Below are 26737 nucleotides of genomic sequence, written 5' to 3'. Positions count from 1 at the left end.
AGCACTTAGAATCTGGTTCTAAACAGTGATAGCGGTACCTGAGAGGTGGTGTACACTGAATCACACAGAGTAAGCTGTAAAAATAGAACCCATTGGAACATGGCACATTTGGATTTTTTTTTGCCAGGCACCACATGGCAGTGACTATTGAATACTGCCATCAGCAAGTACAAGTCCATCATATAAAAGCCTCATACAACGCTGTAAAATCTAAAAGATATGGCTTGTGGACAGAGTGAAAACCAATAGTACAATAACCAAGAAAAACTGGTACTAGTTTTTGATTATGTAAATGTGCGCAATGGATGAAGACCAGCGTGAAAACCGTCTATGCCCTCCAATGTGAACCCGCCAGCAACCACCATTACTTTTATTGTCCTAACACGCAGCCGCACGACAACCACCATCATATTAGTTACAACACCTCAACCTTCAGGGATTGGTCCAGTCCTGCACTCCCGCTCAACCTAACCGCATGAAGACGTCATGAGCAGGTGCCCGCTGACGTCAGACTTCTGCGCGGCTTCGGCTGCCTGTGAATGCGGAAGTGTCATACATAAGAAGACGATTAGACCAGGTAAGGTCGGTCGGTTGTATTAAAAAGCGCATGTGTCACATTAACTACTGTACAGGTTATTATAGTGTTTCACAGAACAAGCGGACCAGAGCCAGCCCCTGTCCCGCTTCAGGGCATTGGCTCTGGTATAACATACAAGGACATGCGTGTAGCGTGTATCTCTTCAGTAGTGTGTGTATGGCCATGGAGGGTGGTACCATATGGACTGGTGTGTCAGGATTGTTATGTTCTCTCCCACTATCTGTGCTGAGACTGTATTCTGATGTAATGGAAACACATACTTGCGATTAAAGGATATCTTCCGTAACAAGTTTCCTACCATTTTAGATTTGTTTCATCATGTCTTGGATTCGTGACAAGGAGCTGTCACTTATTGAACGCTTATGTGCAAATGTCCTTAAGGTAGGTAAATCCTTGTGCTGAGGACATATAGTATGATCACCAGCAATGCCAAGTCAATCTTTTCATGATATCTTATTTTAAAACAGGCTGGTCCCATGCCCAAACATGTTGCATTTATCATGGACGGAAATCGAAGATATGCCAAAAAATGCCATGTGGAAAGACAAGAAGGCCATTCACAAGGATTTGAAAAGCTTGCAGAGGTTAGGGATTTTCTTAAATCAATGGTTCTCAACCTTCCTTATTTTGCGACCACCATCATATTGAGGTGATTCCCAACTCACTAATTATTTTCATTGCTACTTCATAGCTGTAAATTTGCTACTGTTATGAATCTTGGTTACTGTGTTCCTTCAGAGTAACCAGTATTACTTACTGAGTCCGAGCAGGCAGCACCCGAGACCTTGTTGTGATGCAAGAAGCATGTGATGTGAAGACTCGTTCTTCTTAAATCATTCAAGGTCCTGGAGAAGTGCTTGTCTGGATGGTAGGGAGAGGAGAGCAGTGTCTCGTCCCTAAGATCATCAGAAAACATATTTATGATGTTCTTCGGCAATCACTGTAAAACTGTTGTTTAATGCTCAAAGAGGTCGTGACCCACGGGTGGAGAAACACTTTTGTAAATGAGCACTGTAGTGTATAAGACTAGATGCAGTGTAATTTCATAAATGGTTAAAAATTAAACGTATAGAGATATCCATGAATATATCTAACTTTTCACTTTTTCAATTACAACCTACTAAAATACAAAACTGAAACATTTTACAATTTTTCTTAAAGGAAACCTACCACTTGTAGTGGCAGGTTTCCGATGGCAATACCGGGCACCAGCTCAGGGTGAGCTGGTGCCGGAGCTTATTTTAGTTAGTGTTTTAAACCGCGGTATCGCGGTTTAAAACACTTTTTAAACGTTATAGCCGGCGCAGGCAGGTACGCGCTCGGCGCTTACCGTACACGCGGCTACATAGGAAGTGAATGAGAGCCGCGTGCACGGTAAGCGCCGAGCGCGTACCTGCCTGCGCCGGCTATAACGTTTAACCCCTTAAGGACGCAGCCTGTTTGCAGGTTAAGGCTCGCAACTTTTTTTTGAAATTTGACCTGCGTCTCTTTATATGGTTATAACTTTTGAACACTGTTACTTATCAAAGCGATTCTGATATTGTTTTTTCCCCACATGTTGTACTTCATTTTAGTGGTAAATTTTGGCTGATACGTTTTGCGTTTATTTACAAAAAAAAGAAAAAAGTGATGAATTTTTAGAAAAATTTGCCATTTTCGAAATTCAAAATCACCGCGTTTTCAGGCAGATAGATTTACCACCTAAATAACTTGCAGAATAACATTTCCCATTTGTCTACTTTACATTTTCATAATTTTTGAAATGTCTGGATCATTTATTTTGACGTCACGCGGCCTACAAATCGAATAGCGCTTTTCCGTATTTTCGGAATTGACTATTTTGGGGATAAATACTGTTTGAAATCAAATTTTACATATTTAGCAACAAAACCACCTATATAACCAACCCATTTTCAAATCTGCACCCCTCAAACTATCAGAAACAGCATTTACAAAGATTGTTAACCCCTTGAGATCTTCATAGTAATTGAATCAAAATGGCGGTGAAATTTAGAATGGTCAAATTTTGTCGGTTATACGTTCATCTAGCCCTAAAATTTACACATTTCCAAAAGATAAAAAGAGAAAACTCACCATAAAATTTGTTCTACAATTTCTCCTGAGTGCAGCGACCCCCCACATGTGGACATTACTTGTGTTATGGGGGCACAGCAAGGCGCAGAAGGGAAGGAGCACCCTGCAGCTGCCAGGATTTTAGTTTCCTCGTTGCCCCCTTTTGAAGGCTATAACATTTTCGCTTTTCCGTTATTTGGGCCATGTGACGGCATTTTTTTTGCGGGACGAGATGCTTTTTCCAGTGTTACCATTTTGGGGTTGGTATCACCTATTGTTGAAAATTTTGGAACTTTTTTTGAGGTCATGAGTAGAAAAGCATCAATTCTGTACTGGATTTTTTACTTTTTTTTTTTTTTGTGTTCACCGTATAGCCTAATAATCCTGTTATCTTTATTCTATGGGTCGATACGATTACGGGGATACCAGACATGAATATTTTTTCTTATGTTTTACTAAATTTGCCAAATAAAACCCTAATGTGGGGAAAAATCTATCATTTTTGCATCGCCGTCTTCCAAGTGGCATAACATTGTTACGTTTTTGGCTACAGAGCTGGTTGATGGCTTGTTTTTTGCGGGACATGTTGTTCTTTGCAACAATATCATTCTGGAGTACATATGTTTTGTTGATCACTTTTTATTGCATTTTTAGTGGGATATAATAGGTAAAAATCATAATTTTTGGCGGGTTTTTAACGTTTTTTTTTTACGGCGTTCATCATATGGGTTCAATAGTTATTTAGTTTTATTCTATGGATTGTTACGGACGCGGTGATACTATATATGTGGGGTTTGTGTTATGATTTAGACCTTTTTGAGTGTTATATGTCTCTTTATATGTTTTGGGGCTTATGGGCATTTTTAGTGATTTATAAAGTAATTTTTTATTGAAAAACATTTTTTTTACATTTTTTTACATGATCCACCATGGGATATGAACAAGCAATCATCTGATTGCTTGTTCTTGATAATACTCTGCAATACTAATGTATTGCAGGGTATTATCAGTGCCAGCCTATGCAGATGCATAGGCTGACACTTTGCCTTTAAGATGACGTCACAGACGCCATCTTAAAGGTAAAGCCTCCAGGCTTCTCTGGGGTCCCGATCGGACCCCAGAGGTGCCAAAACAGCAATCGGCCCCCCCGAAAACGGTGCGGGGGGGCCGATTGTGATGTAAAGACCCCCAGAAGGCATGTTAAATGCCGCGGTCGCGTTGACCGCGGCATTTAACGGGTTAAACACCCGCGATCGGAGCCCACTCCGACCGCGGGTGTTAGCCGGGGATGTCAACGGTAGATTACCGTTGAAATCCCGCGGCTAACGATGCCGGTTCGGCTGCTATACAGCGCTGAACCGGCATCGTCTCTGCGCAGTAGCTGTACTGCGCTGAGCGCTATTCGCGGGACTCAGCGCAGTACAGCTACGGCGCAGAGCGCTAAGGGGTTAAAAAGTGTTTTAAACCGCGATACCACGGTTTAAAACACTAACTAAAATAAGCTCCGGCACCAGCTCACCCTGAGCTGGTGCCCGGTATTTCCATCGGAAACCTGCCACTACAAGTGGTAGGTTTCCTTTAAATATGTTCATGAGAGGATGGGGTGGAAGTTATGAGAGCAGTGTGCGGATAATGATGATGAGCAAGGTATACTGTTTATCAACTTTTTGAAAGTGAGTGGAAGCACTAACCCTAATTAAATAAGCCTATGGGAAACGGTCATAAGATCAACATTCCAAATCCTGATGACAGGTTCACTTTAAGTGCAAACTGTACTCCTGATTTCTCTGGAAAGTTTAGACATATTTTAATTGGTTTTACCTCCATTTCATTCTCTGTGTGAAGATACACCAATAAGGCAGTAAACTGTCTCCACATAAAGGTAGTAAAGGATACTGCACACTGGTCTAAACTATGCTGGCTTGTATTAAAAAAACAAGTTGCAGTAAGTATGAAAAGCATTTCACTTTTTATATGCAGTTGAGCTGGAAATCTGCCAATGGGAACAATGCCGTAACACCCCACCCATTGTAAAATAATTGATTGGGTGCCATGATCAACTAGAACAGTTTTGCTCTCTGACACTTCTGATAATTCTTCCCTAATGTTTTTAAAATGGACCCTTTTGGAGTTCTATAACATTGTTTTCTATGTAAAAGTAACTGCCGCCCATTGAATTTAAACACACTACTGTGTATATGCTATCCAGCGTTCAACATTTGATACAACCAAATAAGCCTTAATGCACACAACTGCAGTTTCATGGGAAGGAAAAAAACGTCCTGCGTATCACTTGTGTATCGATGACGATAGAAAAAGGCTTCTGCCAGGAATGGATGAGCTCAATCGTTTTTCAGCTCAGACAGTCAGCTCATGCACTGGGCCATGCCAGCCCTAACCAGCTTCACAATTTCACATTCATGATGCCTTGTACAGCTTTTCCACCACATGATGGCAGTCTGACTAGATTCAAGCAAATTGATAACGCCACACTGCCAATTCAGTCTCATTGGCCATGGTGTACCAAGATTAGGAAGCAGGTGAAAAAAAAAATTGTGGTGGTTAACGTGCACTTTTTCTTTTAAGCCATACATGAACAAAAATTAACTAACTTTGTTCCCCACTTCTGTGTAGACATTACGTTGGTGCTTAAACCTTGGAATTTGTGAAGTGACTGTGTATGCATTTAGCATTGAGAATTTTAAGCGTTCGAAAGAAGAAGTGGACGGTCTTATGGAACTAGCTCGCCAGAAGTTCACACGTCTTCTGGAAGAAAAGTAAGAACATTAAAGTTTGTTTGGACTTCAAATCGGTGGAAAATTATATGCACTGTCTAGATGCTATATGGGTGAAATTCGCTAGTTACTGGCAGTTTCAGTTTATGATAATTATTTTACTCTCCATGACGCCTACATATTCCACAACAATTCTATGGGTAAACATGCAGACACAATTACCTAGTAATAGATTAATTGACCATTTCAACTAGGGTAAAATGTGTACGTTCGTATTTGTGCAGCATTATGGTGCCATTATTCAACCCAGTTAATCTAGATGTAAAAATATTAAGGTACTTTCCATAGTGCTAAATGATGGGCTCATGTTTTAGGAGTTGAAGAATATGATGGACCTGAACGATATATTATTAGTGCACATTTTCTTCTTTCTGGGCTCAAGAATGGTGCAGCACAAGAAAAGTCTTTGAGACTATTTATACATATGTATGATTACTTAATGGGTTTTCCTGAGTTTCTTTTTTTAACTAACTTTTCTTTAACCCAAGTGTGTATAAACATAATAAACAATGTCTGCTTGACTCCTGAAAAAACCCCCCACTGTATTGGGTTATAGTGATGAAGATGAGTATATTGGAGTGTTTAGACAAAAGGGCAGATTCTGGAGATGTTCTTGAAGTGCAGATAGCTGCAACTTACATTTGAATAGAGTGTCAAACATAACCTGACAGATAGTAGATTTGGTGGCCTAAAAGTATGATGGTACTATGACACTATGTAAAGGAATTATTGGAATCAGGTTGGTTAGTTGGTGGAAACACAAGAGATACAGATTTTATGGGAAACCTGTATTTTTCACTGGTGACAGGTAACTATACATATTATACAGTAAATGGCAATGAATGATCATTTGCAAAATCTATGCCCTGTATGCCCCACTCGCCATTATGCAGCTAAGCCCCCTCCACATCATCCCTTTCATCACATCAGTTTTCCCCCTCCTAATTATGTTGGCTCACCGCACAGTTAGCCATTTATCTCTGAAATTCACAGTGAACAGCAACGTGGCTCGCCGCGCCGCTTCCCTGGGCACTGTTGCTAGACAGTGAGGTGACAGAGATACGCAAACTCCATAGTGAGTTGTGTTCTACCTCACGCGGGCGAACCACCTTGCTGCTCACTTTGCATGTCAAAGACGAGCGGGGAAGAAAAGTAAGGGGTTCACAGGGCAGTGATATATGCAAATGATTAGGTGGACGTTACTGTTTTGAAACAGCCCTCAGGACTTGGCTGTGAGTGCTGGCAGGGACCCAGGTGAAGTTTAATATTGCATATTTCTCTAACACAGTCACCCAGAAATGTCATTGCTATCTACTGTATAGTCTGTATAGGAAACTGTCACCAGTGAAAAATAGCACTCTAATGACAGGTTCTCTTTAAAAGATTCAGGGGGACACAAAGTAAGATATTTGACAATAATACATGTTTTGTGTGGGTGCTGGTATGTTGTGATGGTAGAAGCATCATTCTTAAAGCGTAACTGTAAAGTTACTTGATAAAAAAAAAAAAAAAAAAAAAAAAAAGTTATAGCAAGAGCCATTGACAACATTTCCAACAATACCCGCATCATGCTGCTGGCTTCTTCCTATCCTAAGATATAGGGCTAATAGATAAAGAACGGACCAAAAGTTTGGACACACCTTCTCATTCAAAGAGTTCTCTGTATTTTCATGACTATAAAAATTGTAGATTCACACTGAAGGCATCAAAACTATGAATTAACACATGTGGAATTGTATGTGTAACTGTTCACACACCCTAAAACATGTCCACCTACACTATAAAACGTCTACATAGGAAAAAAAAAGATGAACACATGGCAGCATCACAGTTTGTACAGGAGGTTTTAATTTTTGTACATGTCTGAAAACATTATAAAACCTATACAAATTTGTTATCTAGGTGATCGTACCCAAAGAATGAAGAAAACCTTTCATTTGGGGCACACATTGAAAGCCTTAAAATCCAAGCTCACAAGAAATAGCTCAAATGCGTTTTTTCATCATTTTCACTGCATTTAGAATTTTTTTTTCCTGCTTCCCAGTATAGGGTATAGAATATTAAATACCTTCATTATGAAGTGCAATTTGTTGCGTAGAAAACAAATAATAACAGAGCTCTTTACTTGGAAAATTAAAATAGTTACAGATTTTTGAAGGTGTGTGAAAAATAAAGATGCAAAAGCGAAAAAGGGCCTGGTCCTAAAGGAGTTAAAATATTATAATCTCCATAATAATAATCATTTCTATAATAAAAATAATCTCAATGATAATCATCTCATAATCATCTGAATATTAGCTCTGAGAAGATGGGCAGGTGGAGTGTGGAGGTTGTGGGTTAAAGGGGTTATCCGGGTGTAAAAATTTACTTAGGGCCAGGCTGGGGTGGGCTATTTAAAAAAAATAAACGTGTACCTGCTGATGTCCCGCGGTAAGTCTCATCTGTGCGCCGGTTTGTCTATAAGGGTGCATAGGGAGCTTCCTGCCGGCCAGAAGCTCTCATCCGACACCATTTCCCATCGCTGGCCGGAAGCTCCCTGTGCGCGCAGCTTCTGTGCCCCTGTAAACAAACAGGGGCACAGACCAAACGGACCACGGTGCTGGACATCGGCAGCGACAGAGGAGGTAAGTACAAGTTGATTATTTTTAAATAGCCCGCCCCAGCTCGGCTCTAAGTAATTTTTTATAACCGGATAACCCCTTTTAAAGTCTGGGGTTTGTCCAAAAATGTCATTAGTTGAATACAATGGAGACCTTGTGTCGGGGGAGGTCTCCCTGATGACGTGGTCCCTGCTCTGCAGCTAAACCGACACTCTTACACAAAGGATTCCCTGCCCGATGTTTGTTCTGCAGACAGATACAAGGAGTGTGTAGAGTCTGTAGAAGTCATTCTGTACCGCAAGTAACAGAAACCTGATATTGAACCATTCTGGCTTTGAAAGTATTGTATAAGTACCAAGATTTCAATGCATCGTGCAACTTTAATACATAAACATTTCTACTGTATCCCAACTTTCAAACACAAACAGCTCTGCTACATACCATTACTGGTCACATGTTTATGACATCACGGCAGGTCCTGCAGCTGCCTGGAGCTTTTACTGATCCTAAGAGTGCATGTGCTAGTAACCCCTCCAGCCGCTCTCCTCCATCTAGGTACGGAATCACATGGCAACCAACACCCACAAAGACTGCCAGAGAGATAAGGTAGTGATCGCTTCTAGCCTGTTAGCAGATAGCAAATTAATGTAAATTAAAGCTAGGAAACATTTGTATACTTTACAGTTATGCTCTAAGATCACTCCTAAACAAGCACTGCTGGTTCTGTCTTAGTCATACTGAAAGTGATGACACTATGTACATTGATTATGTGTCTCCTCAGCCACTCACTGGCCATGGTGGTCATGTTCCATTCCTAATTATTATAATAGACACTAAGATAAGTGCTAAATATTTTATATTTCAACTGATATCTTCTACAGAGATAAACTTCAGAAGCATGAAGTTTGTATACGAGTGATCGGTGACCTGAGTTTGCTTCCTCTAGACATCCAGAAACTTATTGCACAAGCAGTGCTAGAAACAAAGGCTTACTCTAAGTAAGTGGTTGTGCAAGTATTTCAGTTCACGCTGTGTTGATTTTGTTTTCTGATGTCATGTTTGTGGTGCTGTTTACTCTGAAGCAATAAGATGTATGGAAGAAACAATAAATTGGGGTACCAGTACTGTAGAAACAATAAATTGGGGTATCCAGGAAGAACAAATATTTCCAGCATCCAGGTTTAGAATACTTTAATTGAGAACACATTTATTCAGAAAGATTTAAAAACATTAAGGGGCCATTAAAACATTAAAAAAAAAAAAAACGGTTGGACACATTTCGGAACTCAAGCGCCCTTGGCATGTTGTAGCAACTGACTTTGAGCATAGTATTTAAAGATTTTATCACATGACAGACAAGAAAGAAATGTAACCTACAAACCAATGATACAGAGAGCATAGGAGAAACCTTGTTACAACTGATAAAGCAATATTAGTATAAATACACAAGATTGTTTTTATAATGCATGCCATCAGGAAGACATGTTTGCACCACTAAAATCGAATGCGCTTCTTGGGAGCATTGGTGTGTATTTATTACAAAAAATAAAGCAATATTAGTATAAGTTTTCTGTTCCTGATTGACAGGTCTACCTACTACACACATGATCCTAATATGGAATTAGTACTTGGGGACCGCCTGCCAATATTCAGCTACAGACCTATAGTTTCACTTTCAGGGTCAGTAGTAAGTTGTACACAATTCCGTGCTGGAACCTTGAGAGAGTCTCACATACAGTGGCTTTGACTCAGCTCTGCTACATTAGTAAAGAAAATTACCCACTTTAATAAAGTAGTTTTTGGCCTTGGGGATCACTGATCTTATCTTTGTTAGTCTCTGGAGGGCCACATTTCAGTGATTAAATAAACAAGCCGGTTTAGTTTTTAGGATTCCTCAATAGTGGCATGAGCGATATGACATTTTATGATTGTCTGCCAGCCCTACTAAATGGTTTGGAGAAATGACTAAATAGTTTGTATGATGTTTAACCTAAGTGTTAAAAAGTGCCTAAGAGAAGAAAAGTATAGAATGAATGTGATTTTTAGCTGGTGACAGGTTCCAATAACCTATGCTATACAGATTTCAAAAATGCCTTTGTCAGCATTCTGAATTATTGCAGTAGTTTATTTTACATTACATGGCCCCCTGCCAGCAGCATGTGGCGAGTCTTGGTGAGAGCAGCTGCAGCCTGTGTGTGCCTGTGTCTCCTCATGCATTCTTCCTGGAGGAGAGGAGACGGACACAAGCACTTACCTGGCAGGGAGCCAGGAAATGCAAAACTACTGAAATTAATCAGAATGCTGGAAGAGGCAAAAGGCTATTAGAACCAGCTAAAAATAACGTTCCTGATGACAGGTTCACTTTAAAGAGGGTTAATTGAATGCTATTAAATTATGTTTGTTTGTGTGTATATATATATTTCAATTGACGTTAGTCTTATGTCTTTTTAAGGTGCTTTTTAAATGTTTGCTTTGCCTATACATCCCGACATGAGGTCACCAATGCAGTTTGTGAGGTAGCCAGGGGAGTGCAAGAAGGTCTAATAGAACCTAGGTATGTGTCTTTTTTCCCCCCGTATAATATGAATGTATATTTGTTGGATTAAGGAATATTGCCCTTGAGCGAGTTTGATGTGTGCAGCTTGCATTGCATGCTGAATGTAATATTGGACCTGAACATTCATAAGCCCTAACTGAACTGGCATGCTGAGTTCTGTTCCAATTTATGGCCCTCCGCCCAGTTGTGTGCAAGTTGCAGGCATCAAACTCACTTGTGGGCAATAGACCTAATAGTTGCTGTCTTTCACATTCATACTAATCAATGGTTGAACCTTTTTGAACTCCATTTTAAGATTTAACTTGCAGAGATGTATGTAAATTTTTTTTTTTTTCTCTCTCTTTAACCCCATCAATTATTTCATTAGGGATGTGACAGAGAATCTTCTTGACCAGTGTTTGTATACCTCACACTCCCCTGACCCAGACCTTCTTATCCGTACGTCTGGTGAAGTACGGCTCAGTGACTTTCTTCTTTGGCAGGTGAGAGTTTTTCCTGCAACAACATTGTGTTTTTTTTTTTTTTTAATTATGTTAAATTTATAAATATTTGTTTTGGTAAAGCTAGGGGAACTATCAGGAATTTTGGGACATAAAAACATCCTAATAGTCTTTACAGACTTCACCACCCCAATGTTTTGTCTATTAATAATATATTGGCATATACACAGTGATCCATCAACCCACCAAATCCAATATTTTCTACGTAGTTCCCCATAATGAACTAGAATATTTATAATGCTAATTTTATATAAACTGTACCCACAATCAATTTTATTGTACATGCAGCCCCCGCGTTCAGTATAACAGTGATTTTCAACCTGTGTGCCGCGGCACATGGCTGAGTGTGCCGCGGGGCAAGTTCCCCGCGCCCCTGTGTTTCTGCCCCATACTTACCTACAAGCCCCGCGTCGGTGATCCACCCACCTTCTGTAGCTCCTGCACCGCGCGGCCCATGTCACGTGACTGACGCGACCTGACGTCAGGTCGCGTAAGTCACGTGTCCAGAGGCGCGCGGTGCAGGAGCTACAGAAGGTGGGCGGATCGCCATTAGGAGTGAAGGTACGCGGAAGAAGACATCAAGGGTAAGTATTATAAGTATAAGGGTAAGGGTTATTATTTGTATAGGGAAGGCAGCTAGGGTCTTTTTTTTTTATTAGTAAAGGGGGGCCTCTAGGGCCTTTTAATTAGTAAAGGGGGGGCCGCTAGGGCCTTTTAGTTAGTAAAGGGGGTGCCGCTAGGGCCTGTTAATTAGTAAAGGGGGGCGGCTAGGGGCTCTTAATTAGTAAAGGGGGGGCGGCTAGGGGCTCTTAATTAGTAAAGGGGGGGCGGCTAGGGGCTCTTAATTAGTAAAGGGGGGCGGCTAGGGTGTTTTTATTAGTAAAGGGAGGCCTTTTATGACTGTTTTAGTGTCATTTTGTGCTATTTTGGTTGGTGGTGTGCCCAAGGATTTTCTAAGTATAAAAAGTGTGCCACGGCTCAAAAAAGGTTGAAAATCACTGCAGCAGAAGATAGCTCCTGTTGTGGTAGATTTCTTCAAAGAAAAAAAAAACCTCATTAAATTTCTAAAAACAGCTTAACCATGGCATACCCTATATCAGTGATGGCAAACCTTTTAGAGGCGGAGTGCCCAAACTACAACCAAGACCCACTTATTTATCGCAAAGTGCCAACACAGAAATGTAATTTGTGATTTATACTCCCTTCTCTGTCACAGTTTTCATTGATACCATCACCCTGAGGCACCAATATAGCAGAAAATAGTCCCAGGTAGAGCTGTCACTTTAAAATATCTCTGTGCACAGCAAGTCCTGGGCTGTCTGGGACTGCAGGAACATACCCTGAGTCCTCTCTGGTGATGGCCTGAGTGCCCACAGAAAGGGCTCTGAGTGCCACCTCTGGCACCAGTGCCATAGGTTAGCCATCACTGCCCTATATAATAGATTGTCGCTGGCTGCATCTTTGTAACAACAAAAAAAGTACTTTGATCCATATGTTAATGACGCTGGTGGTTTTACCGGAGTCCCTCCACACTCCAGCTGCACACCATCTGAGCATTTTTCTCCATGTAGACCATGCCTACAATTGCAGCTTGTAAATGCTCAATGTCATTCACATTGAGAAACGCATAACTGTACCATAGATTGCAGTTGCTCATGACAAGTGATACTTTCCCATGTTAGTATCACTAGCCTAATATTATAAAATCCATACGTTAAAAAAGTAGAATTGAGTAATACAAAATAATTAGTGTATTATCTAAAGTAAGAAGTATAAATGTATAGATCTTATAATGCAATTCAGTTAAGAAGACTAGGACTCAAAACAAATACTCGTCCATAAAAAAGTTTATCATCGAAGTTGATGGAATATACAACACAAGTATTTGGACATCAAATTGTTATATGGTTCAGATCAGTTCACTGGAAAACCACAAATATCAACCTTTGATGCCCTTAGAGCTCAGACAATCAATTTTACTACAACCTGTGGAATAATGTAGGACACGTCGCAGCCTTTCAGATTCTTTACCATGCACAAATCTCATGTTTCTATGTCTAGCAATAACTATCTCAATTTTGCTGAGATGATGTGAATTCCGTCTTCTCGATTCATTTGGATGTGGAAAATTGAAATTTGGTCACTGTGGTGGTGGTGCCTTACACACCACATATGATGAAGTGCTGAGGATTTAAATATCAGTGCCTCTTTAAATAGGGAGCACTGCTTTATTTTGGTTTCAATATGTGTTTACATATATGACTCAGCTTTGTACAGCTCAAGACAGAATACTTGGGATATATATCATTTATATATGTAACTAGCTATAGCTCCCGTCATTGCCCGGGATAGTAAGTAACTGCTCTTAGCTGCAACAAAATAAAATGGGTTAACAAAAAATTTTTATATGTATCTATAGACTGTGACTGTCTGTCGCCGGCAGTCTCTTTCAGTGTCTGTCTGTTGCTTTCAGTGACTTTCACTCTCATTCCAGCGACTGCCGGTCTGGGGCACATTTAGCAGACATACATATATACACTTAGCTTTATATATTTCATTGTGTGAATAGAGTTGAAAATTGCGTTTTGGGCAATTTTTAAATTCGTGTAACAAAGTGCCCTGACAAGCCTATTGGGCATTTCCGTTTTAAAAGGAACCTGTTAGGTGGGTTTTCCAACCTAACTGGCCACAGCATGTACAACACCTTTCCTATGTTGCCCTCACTAAACTTTCTCTTGCTGATTAGTGAAGTTAAAAGGTTTAAATAATGAAGTTCTAAGGTTGCAATGAATTAATACTTGGTACCCAAATATAATGCAATCTTATTTTATTCAAGTTCACAATTTAATTGAAATATAGCATGCAAATTAGAATATGTTTGTCTTTTTATATGACCTTCATCAGTTCATCAAGTGTAGCATGGGGTGTTGTTATTGCTATGCAACCCAAACCCCAAGGTGCTCAGCTGCTGTCCCACAAAGCACTTCAGTCTAATATTTCTAAAGTTAATTTCTGACATGGAATTATCAACTGAAAAATAATGTTACTTAGCAGCTACACTGGGTAGGATTCCCTCTAAGTGTTATTCTTTATGGTAGTGTAAAGTAGTTCAGAATGTTCTTTATTTGAAACCCCACCCCTTATACATTCCCTCCTGACCATGATCATATTTACTTTTGTAATATTCTTTCTTCGAAATCCGATATCTCCTTGGTTGATACAACCTCCAAGGTCTTTTGATGTCCTTCTTGTTCACCTTTTTCTTTTAGCCTTATCTAGCTCAGAATTATCAGTCCTTTAGGCAGCCCTTAGGTGGAAATCTATCTCACAAATATTTAGGCAGTCTCTGGATTCTCTGGAACCTGAGCTGAACACTCATTGCTATAGGATTTCCTGTTAATAGCTGTGCCACTTTTGTAGCTTATGCGGTTCAGCTTACCAGCTGTCTGCTCTACAGCAACTCTTCCAATGTCTACAAATTGCCCACTTGCGTATGCTGAGACAATATTTATATGAACTAAGAACAAATCTATTTAACTCTCAGGATTTACAGCTCCATACTGTAAGAGCTTCAATAACTAAACATGGTGTAGTCTCTGTTAAATAAATGCGTACCAATTACCTGCCCTTCCATCCCCTATGATGCCTTAATGGTTAAACTCCTGGTTAACCCACTTGATGTCTCTCCCCGGTTGGACTATGTGGGAGGGTGTGGGGTTAAATTCTTTTACCAGCTACTGTCCTTAGATTCTGAGTTACTTTTCCTTTATGGAACTGAAAGACCGGTTTTGCGCCCAGCAGTTGCTTCCTTCCTTTATAATGAGCTGCGCCATGTATTCCAGGCTCGATTTGGTTCCCTCAACCTGACAGTGGAATTCACTTACTTAGAGAAGTTACTAGGCATGCCGGAGCTCTCTAGGCCAGTCACCCAGTCTTATGCTCTTCTGCAACCCATAGTAGGCCCTTTGATAAGGCTTTTCTGCGATGGAAAGGAGACATTTCAGACGTGTCTGTTGAGGACTGGAAGGAAGTTGAATCCTCTTTTTTTTGTGGTGTGCGCCAGGGATTTCTTGATCCAGACAAAGTTTTTTTTTTCAACATAACTGCTATACCCTTGAAGAACTTCATCAAATAGCAGTTATGGTTAACGATACTTGTTTCTGCTGTCGGGCTGCTAGTGTCTCCTTCCATTGTTTCCATTCTTGGCTGAAATTATGCAGTTCTCACTGTGATCTTCCCCGTGTTCTGTCCCCCCAAAGGTTTGTCTCCTGGGCATAATGAATGCTCTAGTACAGTGATGGCGAACCTTTTAGAGACCAAGTGCCCAAACTGCAAACCAAAGTCCATGTAATCATTGTAAAGTGCCAACATGGCTATTTAGCCTAAAATTACCGACAGTCCCATTCTATAAGGGACATATAATAATGTAGTATGATGACCATTACAACAAGATAAATATCGCCATACTTATAATAAACAGACCAATATAGAAAGACCAACATCACCATAAATATCAGTAAGCAAATACAGTGAGGGACACTATGGTCACACAGGCAGGTGAATTTTCGACCAAATCACCACATATGTCTGTGGCTATATATATATATATATATATATATATATATATATATATATATATATATATATATATACACACACCTCCCTTGCTCCGGAGCTCTGGGCACCTGTGCCATGCTGTCTGTGAGGGCAGTGTAGTGCACCCAGGCGTCACTGGCAGCATAGCACAGCGTCAAGGGATCCGGGCCAGGGGCAGTATATATGGGGCCATAAATTTCTGTCATAGAGGGCAATTTGGGACACTAAACAATAAGGACCTATAGTTGTTTAGTGTCACAAAGCCACCTGACTGCTGCCTGTGAAAAACACAGAGAAGCTCCTGCTGCACTTATGACTTCTCTGTACTCACTGGGCGCACTGTATGCTCTGGCCGTTCTGCCTCATTCTCCTGGTGTTCCTGGGCTGCAGGGGGGGAGGGGCAGGCAGTAACCTGCTGCTGTGTCTCTAAGGCAGCACTAGTGAGCACAGAGCAGGTCAGATGCAGCCCCCACAGAGAGGGCTCTGCGTGCCATAGATTCTTCACCACTGCTCTAGTACATGGTCATTGTGATGAAGTGTTCTTCTGTTTTGCCCTATTTTACACTTGTGAGGTGGTTGTAATGTCATGAAAGGAGCATGATACCTCTACTTAAAAGCGTTAGATTCTCCTGGTCAATAAATTCTTCCTCATTAACGCACAGTTTATCGCTAAAGACGTGTCCTCAAAAATTTGTGTAATGACACTCGCCATTAAAGGGAACCTGTCACCAGCCGCATGGCTATTAAACCACCAAACATATCTTATAGGGCAGTGATGGCAAACCTTTTAGGGACCGAGTGCCGAAATTACAAGCAAAAGCCACATGTCAAATGCCAATTTAAAATAACAGGTTTCAAACATATTGGCGCCCTGAGGACACCAATACAGGAGAAAGAAGGAAAAATTTGTATTATTATTGTAGTTTCCCTCTAAAGTCCCCTTAACAGGATGAATCACAGGTCCAGGGAAGGGGCTACAATGATAATCAAGCTCTGTCCACACCTCCTTGATTCAAGTCTTGAATCCTGAATGGAGATCTTTGTGCTGGGTGATGGCCTGGGTGCCCAAAGAGAGGGCTTCGAGTGCCACCTCTGGCACCCGTGCCATAGGTTCGCCATCACTGTTATAGGGTATAGTAAATGTTGTCCAGGCATGTCCCTATAATGATTGTGTGCTGGCCTCACGCTGAAATATCAACTTATATTCACTGGCGGCTAGCAGTCGGGGTGAGGTTCGGGGTAGAGCAGTTAAGCGTTCATGCTTTAAGATTTGCTTGTCTGACCTTCGCATGGAAAATTTTTGTAATTTAAAAAAACACAGCTAAATACTTCCTATACCCCATTATTGATATATTTTGAATTGTAGATCTTTTTTTTTTTTTTTTCTATCATAGTGGACAAATATTATTTCCACCAATAATATTGGTTATAGTTAGAGATGAGCGAGCACTAAAATGCTCGGGTACTCGTTATTCGAGACGAACTTTTCCCGATGCTCGAGTGCTCGTTTCGAGTAACGAGCCCCATTGAAGTCAATGGGAGACTCAAGCATTTTTCAAGGGGACCAAGGCTCTGCACAGGGAAGCTTGGCCAAACACCTGGGAACCTCAGAAAAGGATGGAAACACCACGGAAATGGACAGGAAACAGCAGGGGCAGCATGCATGGATGCCTCTGAGGCTGCTTAAATGCACCATTATGCCAAAATTATGGGCAACAGCATGGCCATGACAGAGTGACAGAATGAAGCTAGATAGCATCTAAAACATCCAATAATTGACCCTGACACTATAGGGGACGGCATGCAGAGGCAGCGGCAGCAGCGGAAGGCTAGAGAGTGGCATGGCGACATACCCTAAATGGACTCATGCTTCAAACCAATGGGTAGCAGAGAGGAACCAAAGGAGGTGAGCAAGAAGGGCTCAAATAATATCGGTACATGATAAAAGTTTGCCAGTATATTTTGTGGATTACACAGCAGGGTGGCGACAAAGTTAACATGGAAGCCATGAAAACAATCCAAAATTCTGCCTGACACAGCTCGTTTGATAAGGGGACGATGTATGGAGGCAGTGAACTAGTAATAGATTAAAGGTGCTGCAGTTAAAACTATGTTAGTTGTTTCTTGGCATGGAGCTGGCGCTCCGCTGCCGGGCGAGCTTTCGCCAATCCAAGCCCCTGTCTCTAGGCTACTCCCCAAACAGCACTTCTAAGAACCTTTCGGATAAGATCAAGTGTAGTAGCGTTCTTATAAGTTTGGGATATGGCGGGTGAGGGGAATGTAAACATCTGCGCAAGAAGCGCTGAAATAATATCCGTAAATGAAAAAAGTTTTCCAGTATATTTTGTGGCTTACACAGCAGGGTGGCGACAAACTTAACAAGTTTGATGTGGAATGCCCTGTAATAGCTCTTGGGCGGTGTGCCTTTTATCACCTAGGCTCAGCAGTTTGAGCACCGCCTGCTGTCGCTTAGCGACGGCACTGCTGCTGTGCCTAGAGCTACCGACTGATGGCGCCATGCCCACGGATGGTAATTCGGAGGAGGAGGAGGTGGAGGAAGGGTGGGAGGATTTGGAGGTATAGTAGGCCTTTGAGACCTGGACCGAGGTAGGCCCCGCAATCCTCTGCGTCGGCAGTATATGACCAGCCCCAGGGTCAGACTCGGTCCCAGCCTGCACCAAGTTAAGTGTAGTAGCGTTCTTATAAGTTTGGGATATGGCGGGTGAGGGGAATGTAAACAGATGCGCAAGAAGCGCTGAAATAATATCCGTAAATGGTAAAAGTTTGCCAGTATATTTTGTGGATTACACAGCAGGGTGGCGACAAAGTTAACAAGTTTGTTGTGGAAGCCATGAAAACAACCCAAAATTCTGCCTGACACAGCACGTTTGATAAGGCGGGCATGTATGGAGGCAGTGAACTAGTAGTAGATTAAAGGTGCTGCAGTTAAAACTATGTTAGTTGGTTCTTGGCATGGAGCTGGCGCTCCGCTGCCAGGCGAGCTTTCGCCAATCCAAGCCCCTGTCTCTAGGCTACTCCCCAAACAGCACTTCTAAGAACCTTTTGTATAAGATCAAGTGTAGTAGCGTTCTTATAAGTTTAGGATATGGCGGGTGAGGGGAATGTAAACAGATGCGCAAGAAGCGCTGAAATAATATCCGTAAATGGTAAAAGTTTGCCAGTGTATTTTGTGGATAACACAGCAGGGTGGCGACAAAGTTAACAACTTTGATGTGGAATCCATGAGAACAACCCAAATTTCGGCCTGACAGACCTCGTTTGATAAAGGGACGATGTATGGAGGCAGCTATATGGACGACTTTTGGAGGTAGCAATGGAGACAACGTGTGGAGGCTGCTATGGAGACAATTGTATTTGGATAGTGCCTGTATGTGGCAGTCCAAAAAAGTTTTCAAACCAGAGGAGCAGGTAGGTGGCCCTCCAGAAAAATGGAATAGATTGAGTGCCTGTATGTGGCACTCCCAAAAATTGTTTAAAACAGAGGACCGGGTCGGTGGCCCTCCAGAAAAATTAAATGCATAAAGTACTATAGCTAGAGCCAGTGGGCCCTGTCAAAAAATAGCCAGTTTCCTCTGCTTTACTGTACAAAGAGGAGGAGAAGGAGGAAAATGAGGAGGAGGAGGAGTGGATAAATTATTCAGGTTGAGCTTCCTTCACCTGGTGGAGATTGGAAATTAGGAGAAATCCAGGCTTTATTCATCTTGATAAGCGTCAGCCTGTCAGCGCTGTCAGTTGACAGGCGTGTACGCTTATCGGTGATGATGCCACCAGCTGCACTGAAAACCCGCTCGGACAAGACGCTAGCGGCAGGGCAGGCAAGAACCTCCAAGGCGTACAGCGCCAGTTCGTGCCACATGTCCAGCTTTGAAACCCAGTAGTTGTATGGAGCTGTGTGATCATTTAGGACGATGGTATGGTCAGCTATGTACTCCCTCACCATCTTTCTGTAAAGATCAGCCCTACTCTGCCGAGACTGGGGACAGGTGACAGTGTCTTGCTGGGGTGACATAAAGCTGGCAAAAGCCTTGTAAAGCGTACCCTTGCCAGTGCTGGACAAGCTGCCTGCTCGCCTACTCTCCCTCGCTACTTGTCCCGCAGAACTACGCACTCTGCCGCTAGCGCTGTCAGAAGGGAAATACTGTTTCAGCTTGTGCACCAGGGCCTGCTGGTATTCATGCATTCTCACACTCCTTTCCTCTCCAGGGATGAGAGTGGAAAGATTTTGCTTGTACCGTGGGTCCAGGAGAGTGAACACCCAGTAATCGGTGCTGGAATAAATTCTTTGAACGCGAGGGTCACGGGATAGGCAGCCTAGCATGAAATCTGCCATATGCGCCAGAGTACCAACGCGTAAGAATTCACTCCCCTCACTGGCCTGACTGTCCATTTCCTCCTCCTCCAACTCCTCCAACTCCTCTTCTTCTGCCCATACACGCTGAACAGTGAAGGGTCAACAATGGTCCCCTCTTGTGTCTCGCCAACATTCTCCTCCTCTTCCTCCTCATCCTCCTCCACCTCCTCCGATATGCGCTGAGAAACAGACCTAAGGGTGCTTTGGCTATCAACAAGGGAATCTTCTTCCCCCGTCTCTTGTGACGAGCGCAAAGCTTCCGACTTCATGCTGACCAGAGAGTTTTTCAACAGGCCAAGCAGCGGGATGGTGAGGCTGATGATGGCGGCATCGCCACTGACCATCTGTGTTGACTCCTCAAAGTTACTCAGCACCTGACAGATATCAGACATCCACGTCCACTCCTCATTGTAGACTTGAGGAAGCTGACTGACCTGACTACCAGTTCTGGTGGAAGTTGACATCTGGCAGTCTACAATCGCTCGGCGCTGCTGGTAAACTCTGGATAACATGGTCAGTGTTGAATTCCACCTCGTGGGCACGTCGCACAACAGTCGGTGAGCGGGCAGTTGTAGGCGGCGCTGCGCTGCCCTGAGAGTGGCAGCATCTGTGCTGGACTTCCTGAAATGCGCACAGATGCGGCGCACCTTCGTGAGCAAATCAGACAGATTGGGGTATGTCTTGAGGAAACGCTGAAGTATCAGATTTAACACATGGGCCAGGCATGGCACATGTGTCAGTCTGCCGAGTTGCAGAGCCGCCACCAGGTTACGGCCGTTGTCACACACAACCATGCCTGGCTTCAGGTTCAGCGGTGCCAGCCACAGATCAGTCTGCGCCGTGATGCCCTGTAATAGTTCTTGGGCGGTGTGCCTTTTATCGCCTAGGCTCAGCAGTTTGAGCACCGCCTGCTGTCGCTTAGCGACGGCACTGCTGCTGTGCCTAGAGCTACCGACTGATGGCGCCATGCCCACGGGTGGTCGTTCGGAGGAGGAGGTGGAGGAGGGGTGGGAGGAGGAGGAGGCATAGTAGGCCTGAAACACCTGGACCGAGGTAGGCCCCGCAATCCTCGGCGTCGGCAGTATATGACCAGCCGCAGGGTCAGACTCGGTCCCAGCCTCCACCAAGTTAACCCAATGTGCCGTCAGCGATATATAGTGGCCCTGCCCGGCAGCACTCGTCCACGTGTCCGTGGTCAGGTGGACCTTGTCAGAAACGGCGTTGGTCAGGGCATGGATTATGTTGTCTGACACGTGCTGGTGCAGGGCTGGGACGGCACATCGGGAAAAGTAGTGGCGGCTGGGGACCGAATACCGAGGGGCGGCCGCCGCCATGAGGCTGCGAAAGGCCTCGGTCTCTACTAGCCTATAGGGCAGCATCTCCAGGCTTAGCAATCTGGAGATGTGCACATTAAGGGCTTGAGCGTTCGGGTGGGTTGCACTATATTTGCGTTTCCGCTCCAGCGTCTGGGGTATGGAGAGCTGAACGCTGGTGGATGCTGTGGAGGATCGTGGAGGCGACGATGGGGATTTTGTGGCAGGGTCCTGGGCAGGGGGCTGACTATCAGCTGACACAGGGGAAGGAGCAGTGGTGTGCACGGCCGGAGGTGAACGCGCTTGTTGCCACTGAGTGGGGTGTTTAGCATTCATATGCCTGCGCATACTGGTGGTAGTTAAGCTATTAGTGGTGGAACCCCTGCTGATCCTGGTTTGGCAAATGTAGCACACCACAGTCCGTCGGTCATCCGGTGTTTCCTTAAAGAACCTCCAGACTTCTGAAAATCTAGCCCTCGCCGCAGGAGCCCTCGCCACGGGAGCTTCACTAGTTGACACATTTGGCGCTGATGCACCAGCTCTGGCCCTGCCTCTCCGTCTGGCCCCACCACTGCCTGTTCCAACCTGTTCTGGTCGAGGACTCTCCTCCGTCTCAGAAGCACTGTGTTCACCCGGCCTCTCAACCCAGCTTGGGTCTGTCACCTCATCATCCTCCGATCCCTCAGTCTGCTCCCCCCTCGGACTTCCCGCCCTGACAACAACTTCCCCACTGTCTGACAACCGTGTCTCCTCATCGTCGGACACCTCTTTACACACTTCTTCCAGTACGTCAACAAGGTCATCATCACCCACAGACTGCGACTGGTGGAAAACCTGGGCATCGGAAAATTGCTCATCAGCAACCGGACAAGTGGTTTGTGACTGTGGGAAGGGTCCAGAAAACAGTTCCTCAGAGTATGCCGGTTCAAATGGCAAATTTTGCTGGGAGGGGGCAGACTGGGGGGGAGGAGGCTGAGGTGCAGGAGCTGGAGGAGTGCCGATTTCGGTGACATGGGTGGACTGCGTGGAAGACTGACTGGTGGACAAATTGCTCGAAGCATTGTCGGCAATCCACGACATCACCTGTTCGCACTGTTCTGGCCTCAACAGTGCTCTACCACGAGTCCCAGTAACTTCAGACATGAACCTAGGGAGTGTAGCTCTGCGGCGTTCCCCTGCTCCCTCATAAGCAGGTGGTGTCTCACCCCGCCCAGGACCACGGCCTCTGACCCCTAGCCCTCGGGTTAAACATTTTGAAAATGAGAGTTATAACTTTAATTTTTTTTTTACTTTTTTTTGTGTTTTTTTTTTTTTTTTTTGTGTGTGTTTTTTAGTTTTTAAAACCAAACGATGCTATCCTATTGCTATGGCTATTTTCTAGCCAAGTATTAAAGCACACTACTATGCCAGATGAGATGACGCTGAGTTATGAAAAAAATAAACGTAAAATAAAAAAGGAAATGGCAGACTGTGCCTAATTGAAATACAACCCCGGGCCCTAATAAATTTTCCCACTTCGGTCTTTGCGATGGATATGTGCGTCACTAAGCGCAAAACACAGTGGTCGCAAGTCTCACTACAAATTGCTCACAATTTGCTAGTAGATGCACTGCAGCAAATACAGCCACCAGCAGATCAACCAGAAATCAAATATATATAACGCTACTGTAGGCGTAAGTAAGCCATTTGGATTCTCCTATGGCTATTTTCTAGCCAAGTATGAAAGCACACTACTATGCAAGATGAGATGACACTGAGTTATTAAAAAAATAAACGTAAAATAAAAAGAAACTGGCAGAATTGAAATCAAACCCCTAATAAATTTTCCCACTTTGGTGTTTGAGGTGGATATGTGTGTCACTAAGAGCTAAACACAACGGTAGCAAGTCCCCCTGCTAATTCCTCACAATATGGTACTAGCTGCACTACTAGTGCCAGCAAGCCCAGCCACAAGCAAATAAAAAAAAAAAGTATAACGTTATTGTAGCCCTAAGAAGGGCTGTTGGGTTGTTGTACAATCACTCCTGCCTAACAGTAAGCTAATAGAACACCCTAACGCTTTCCCTGACCAGCAGCAGCTCTCTCCCTAGCGGCATCCAGACAGAGAATGATCCGAGCAGCGCGGGCAGCGGCTAGTCTATCCCAGGGTCACCTGATCTGGCCAGCCAACCACTGCTATCTACGTGTAAGGGTACCACGTCATGCTGGGTGGAGTGCAGAGTCTCCTGGCTTGTGATTGGCTCTGTTTCTGGCCGCCAAAAAGCAAAACGGCGGGAGCTGCCATTTTCTCGAGCGGGCGAAGTATTCGTCCGAGCAACGAGTAGTTACGAGTACGCTAATGCTCGATCGAGCATCAAGCTCGGACGAGTATGTTCGCTCATCTCTAGTTATAGTTCATTGTAATGATAGAACCCGTCATTATTTCATGCTGCCTTCAGTTAACTTATAGGTGGACAAAGAAAAGGATGCAATGGATTTCAAAGTCACATAATGATGCTCCTTTTTTATTTATTTATTTTTTCAGACTTCACATGCCTGTTTGGTATTCCAGTCCGTCTTGTGGCCAGAGTACACTTTTTGGAACTTATGTGAGGCTGTTCTACGTTATCAGTATAACTACAGTGCAATCCAGGTTAGTACATTGGTTATACATATTATTATATGCTACATAATTGGAATACAATGTTCGGCGTCTCTAGAAAATGACAACAAACGCAACAATACATAATACGATAGGATTTTACTTAATGTTCTATTTTTTATTATAGAATAAAGGGTGATTATTTGTTTGTTTTGGGGTTTATTGGTAAAATTCTTATTCGTGTGTGTGTGTGTGTGTGTGTGTGTGTGTGTGTGTGTGTGTGTGTTTTGTAGTTTTCACCTGGCACACAGACAGACACTTCGGTAACCCTGAGGGTGCCTTTTGACACATGTGTTTTAGACATGGTGCAAATGGCTTTGGGGTAAGGTGGGTGCCGGTTAAAAAAAAAAAACACTTAACCGTACATTCGCCAAAGCCTGTCCACTGTTTGTTTACTGAGGCATGCATGCCCATCGGTCCACTGGACAATGGATAGCAGGACAAGAGGAGCAACTTTATTAAAAAAAAAAGGGCCTTTAACCTGTTCAGCCTTGGTCCCAGACTTCTAGACCTAGCTAGGACACACATGAACACAGATCTTTCAGATTACACTGATCAGGGGCACTAGCACAGGGGTACTAAGACTTAATTTACAAATACCTCAAGCACCACAGCACAGAATTGCACTGCCTGTGTCTCCACACTCTGTTTGGTGGAGCAGTGATCATGTTCTCAGGATTGAACCACAAGAAATCCTGGTATTGAACCATTTTGCCCCTTTTTAAAATGAAAAAGGTACCAAAATATCAATGCATCCTGAAATCCTAACATGACTTTTTTTCCAAGGTGGGACTGAAACTTTATAGATTGCCATAAAGCAGGCAATATACAGAACTGTACTGTTATAGATGTATATGGAAGAAGCTATGGTTGGCCACTGTTGAACGTGTAATAATACGTCAAAGTGAACTGTTGTACTGTTATGGTGCTGACCAGGGCTCGTTTTAGGTGACCATTTTGGTGGAGTTGTGATAAAATGGACTGGCTCAGACTCCACTAATGCATAATAAATTACGAAATTTCCTTCAACCCCTTAGTGACCAAACTCATTTGTGCCTTAATGACGAAGGCATATTTTTCAAAACCATCTTGTGTTACTTTATCCACTAATATCTTTAGAGCTCTTTAACTTACCCGAGTGTTTTTGAGTTTGTTTTTTTGGGACATTTTCTACTTCAAGTTAGTTGGAAATTTTGGTTGATATATTTAGAATTTATTTATTAAAAATCATTGGTAAACATTTTGAAAAATGAGCCATTTTCTAAATGTTCTGTTTTTCAGACAGATAGTAACTAATTTTAGTAATATAAAATGACGCCAGCACAAAGCTTAGATATGGTAAATGTTAGTTTTGTGTCCTTTTGTTACGATGCTAGAAAGATCACAAATTGAACAGCATTCTCTCAAATTCACATGAGGATCTGCTGTCTGGGCACATGGCGGGCATGGAAGGGAAGGAGCACCATCGCATTTTTGTAGGGCAGATTTTGACGCCTGTGTGTCAAAAACTATAGTTATAAAACGCAACTTAACTTTCTTTAATATGATACAGGCACATATGACTAATGCACTAATTATAAAAAAGTGTACAAAAATGCAATGTACATATCCATTTACCGGTGCAAACGCACACAGCCACATTTGACTAGAACATTCTGAAGAGGAAAAACGGCGATCTGTCATCTGTTTAGTCTAGATAGAGGATGCATTGCAACTTGTGTGGGTCTACTTCAATGGTGCAAGAGGATTTGTGCCACAGACCACCTTTGATGTTTATACATCTTTTGTTCATCAGGTTTAGCAGTGTTAATTTATAGTCTTTTTTTACAGTTGTAGCCCTGTCAGCCACCCAGTGCATGATCCAAAATGGTTTTATTTTTGCTAAAATATTCTTAATTTTAAGAAGAGGTAGGTAAAATTTACTAAGCTGTTCTTTACAGTGTGGAACTGTTGCTTATGTTACACGTTTTGTATAAATACTAAGTATGTTTTTTCTTTCCACAGAAAGCCAGAGAATTGTACAGTAGGGAGCAATCTAGACTTCAGAATGAAGCTGACCAGACCTGGGCACAACAGAAGATGTCTAGTGTTGAGCACATTAATGGAGAAGAAAAGAAAAAGGTTTTTCAGGGATTTATACTAGAGTGTCGGACAGAAAGAGAACAGAGGACACAAAACTTTTTAAAGTCACTGGAAAGGAAAAGAGAGAGTTTTTTAGAATCACTCTGTACAAATTAAATGGTAACATTATTGTTCTCGAGCATGGTTTCACATTTTCTCATGTGTTTATTGTGAACAGTTAACGGAAATCATGCCTTGGTGAGTTTAGAAACATAAGTGATTTGAAAATGCCCTTACTTGTACCTCCAAAGCAATCTCTCAGTACACCCAGGTTGGACAGGAAGGGGGAAATATTGAAATAACCTTGTTTTCTTTAGACAATATCCATCTTAAAAAAGGTGTTTCCATTTCAGCAAATAAATGTCATTTTTTGTATTATAAAAAGTTATAAAATTTTGCAATATACTTTCTGTATCAATTCCTCATAATTTTCTACATCCCTGCTTGCTGTCATTCTGTAGAAAGCTTCTGTGTTCATTTCCAGTGAATAGAAAGCATAGCTTGGTATCACAGAGAGTAATCGGAGCTGTGTTTTATTATGAGCCGCGCACCTGTGTGACATGGTCAAATT

General features: G+C 42.7%; 1 protein-coding gene across 3 annotated transcripts; it reads left to right on the top strand.

Annotated features, from left to right (window-relative positions):
- The first annotated feature begins 407 nt into the window (after positions 1–407).
- On the top strand, positions 408–26305 carry DHDDS (dehydrodolichyl diphosphate synthase subunit). 3 transcript variants are annotated; one of them, XM_072137050.1, is made up of 10 exons: positions 408–577; positions 905–979; positions 1066–1182; positions 5306–5448; positions 8622–8672; positions 8948–9064; positions 10519–10620; positions 10991–11105; positions 23929–24036; positions 26050–26305. In XM_072137050.1, the coding sequence occupies exons 2-10, from the start codon at positions 917–919 to the stop codon at positions 26281–26283; spliced, it is 1050 nt and encodes a 349-aa protein (XP_071993151.1). In that variant the 5' UTR covers positions 408–577; positions 905–916; the 3' UTR covers positions 26284–26305. The 3 variants fall into 3 exon arrangements, with proteins under 3 accessions (XP_071993151.1, XP_071993153.1, XP_071993152.1); XM_072137051.1 differs by lacking the exon at positions 408–577 and adding an exon at positions 623–702; XM_072137052.1 differs by lacking the exon at positions 8622–8672 and having other exon boundaries at positions 424–577.
- Positions 26306–26737: the final 432 nt, after the last annotated feature.

Source organism: Engystomops pustulosus, chromosome 2 (genome assembly GCF_040894005.1).
Source record: "Engystomops pustulosus chromosome 2, aEngPut4.maternal, whole genome shotgun sequence".
Classification (NCBI taxonomy): domain Eukaryota; kingdom Metazoa; phylum Chordata; class Amphibia; order Anura; family Leptodactylidae; genus Engystomops; species Engystomops pustulosus.
Note: the sequence above shows the minus strand (reverse complement) of the source record. Positions and strands in the feature narration are given on the sequence as shown.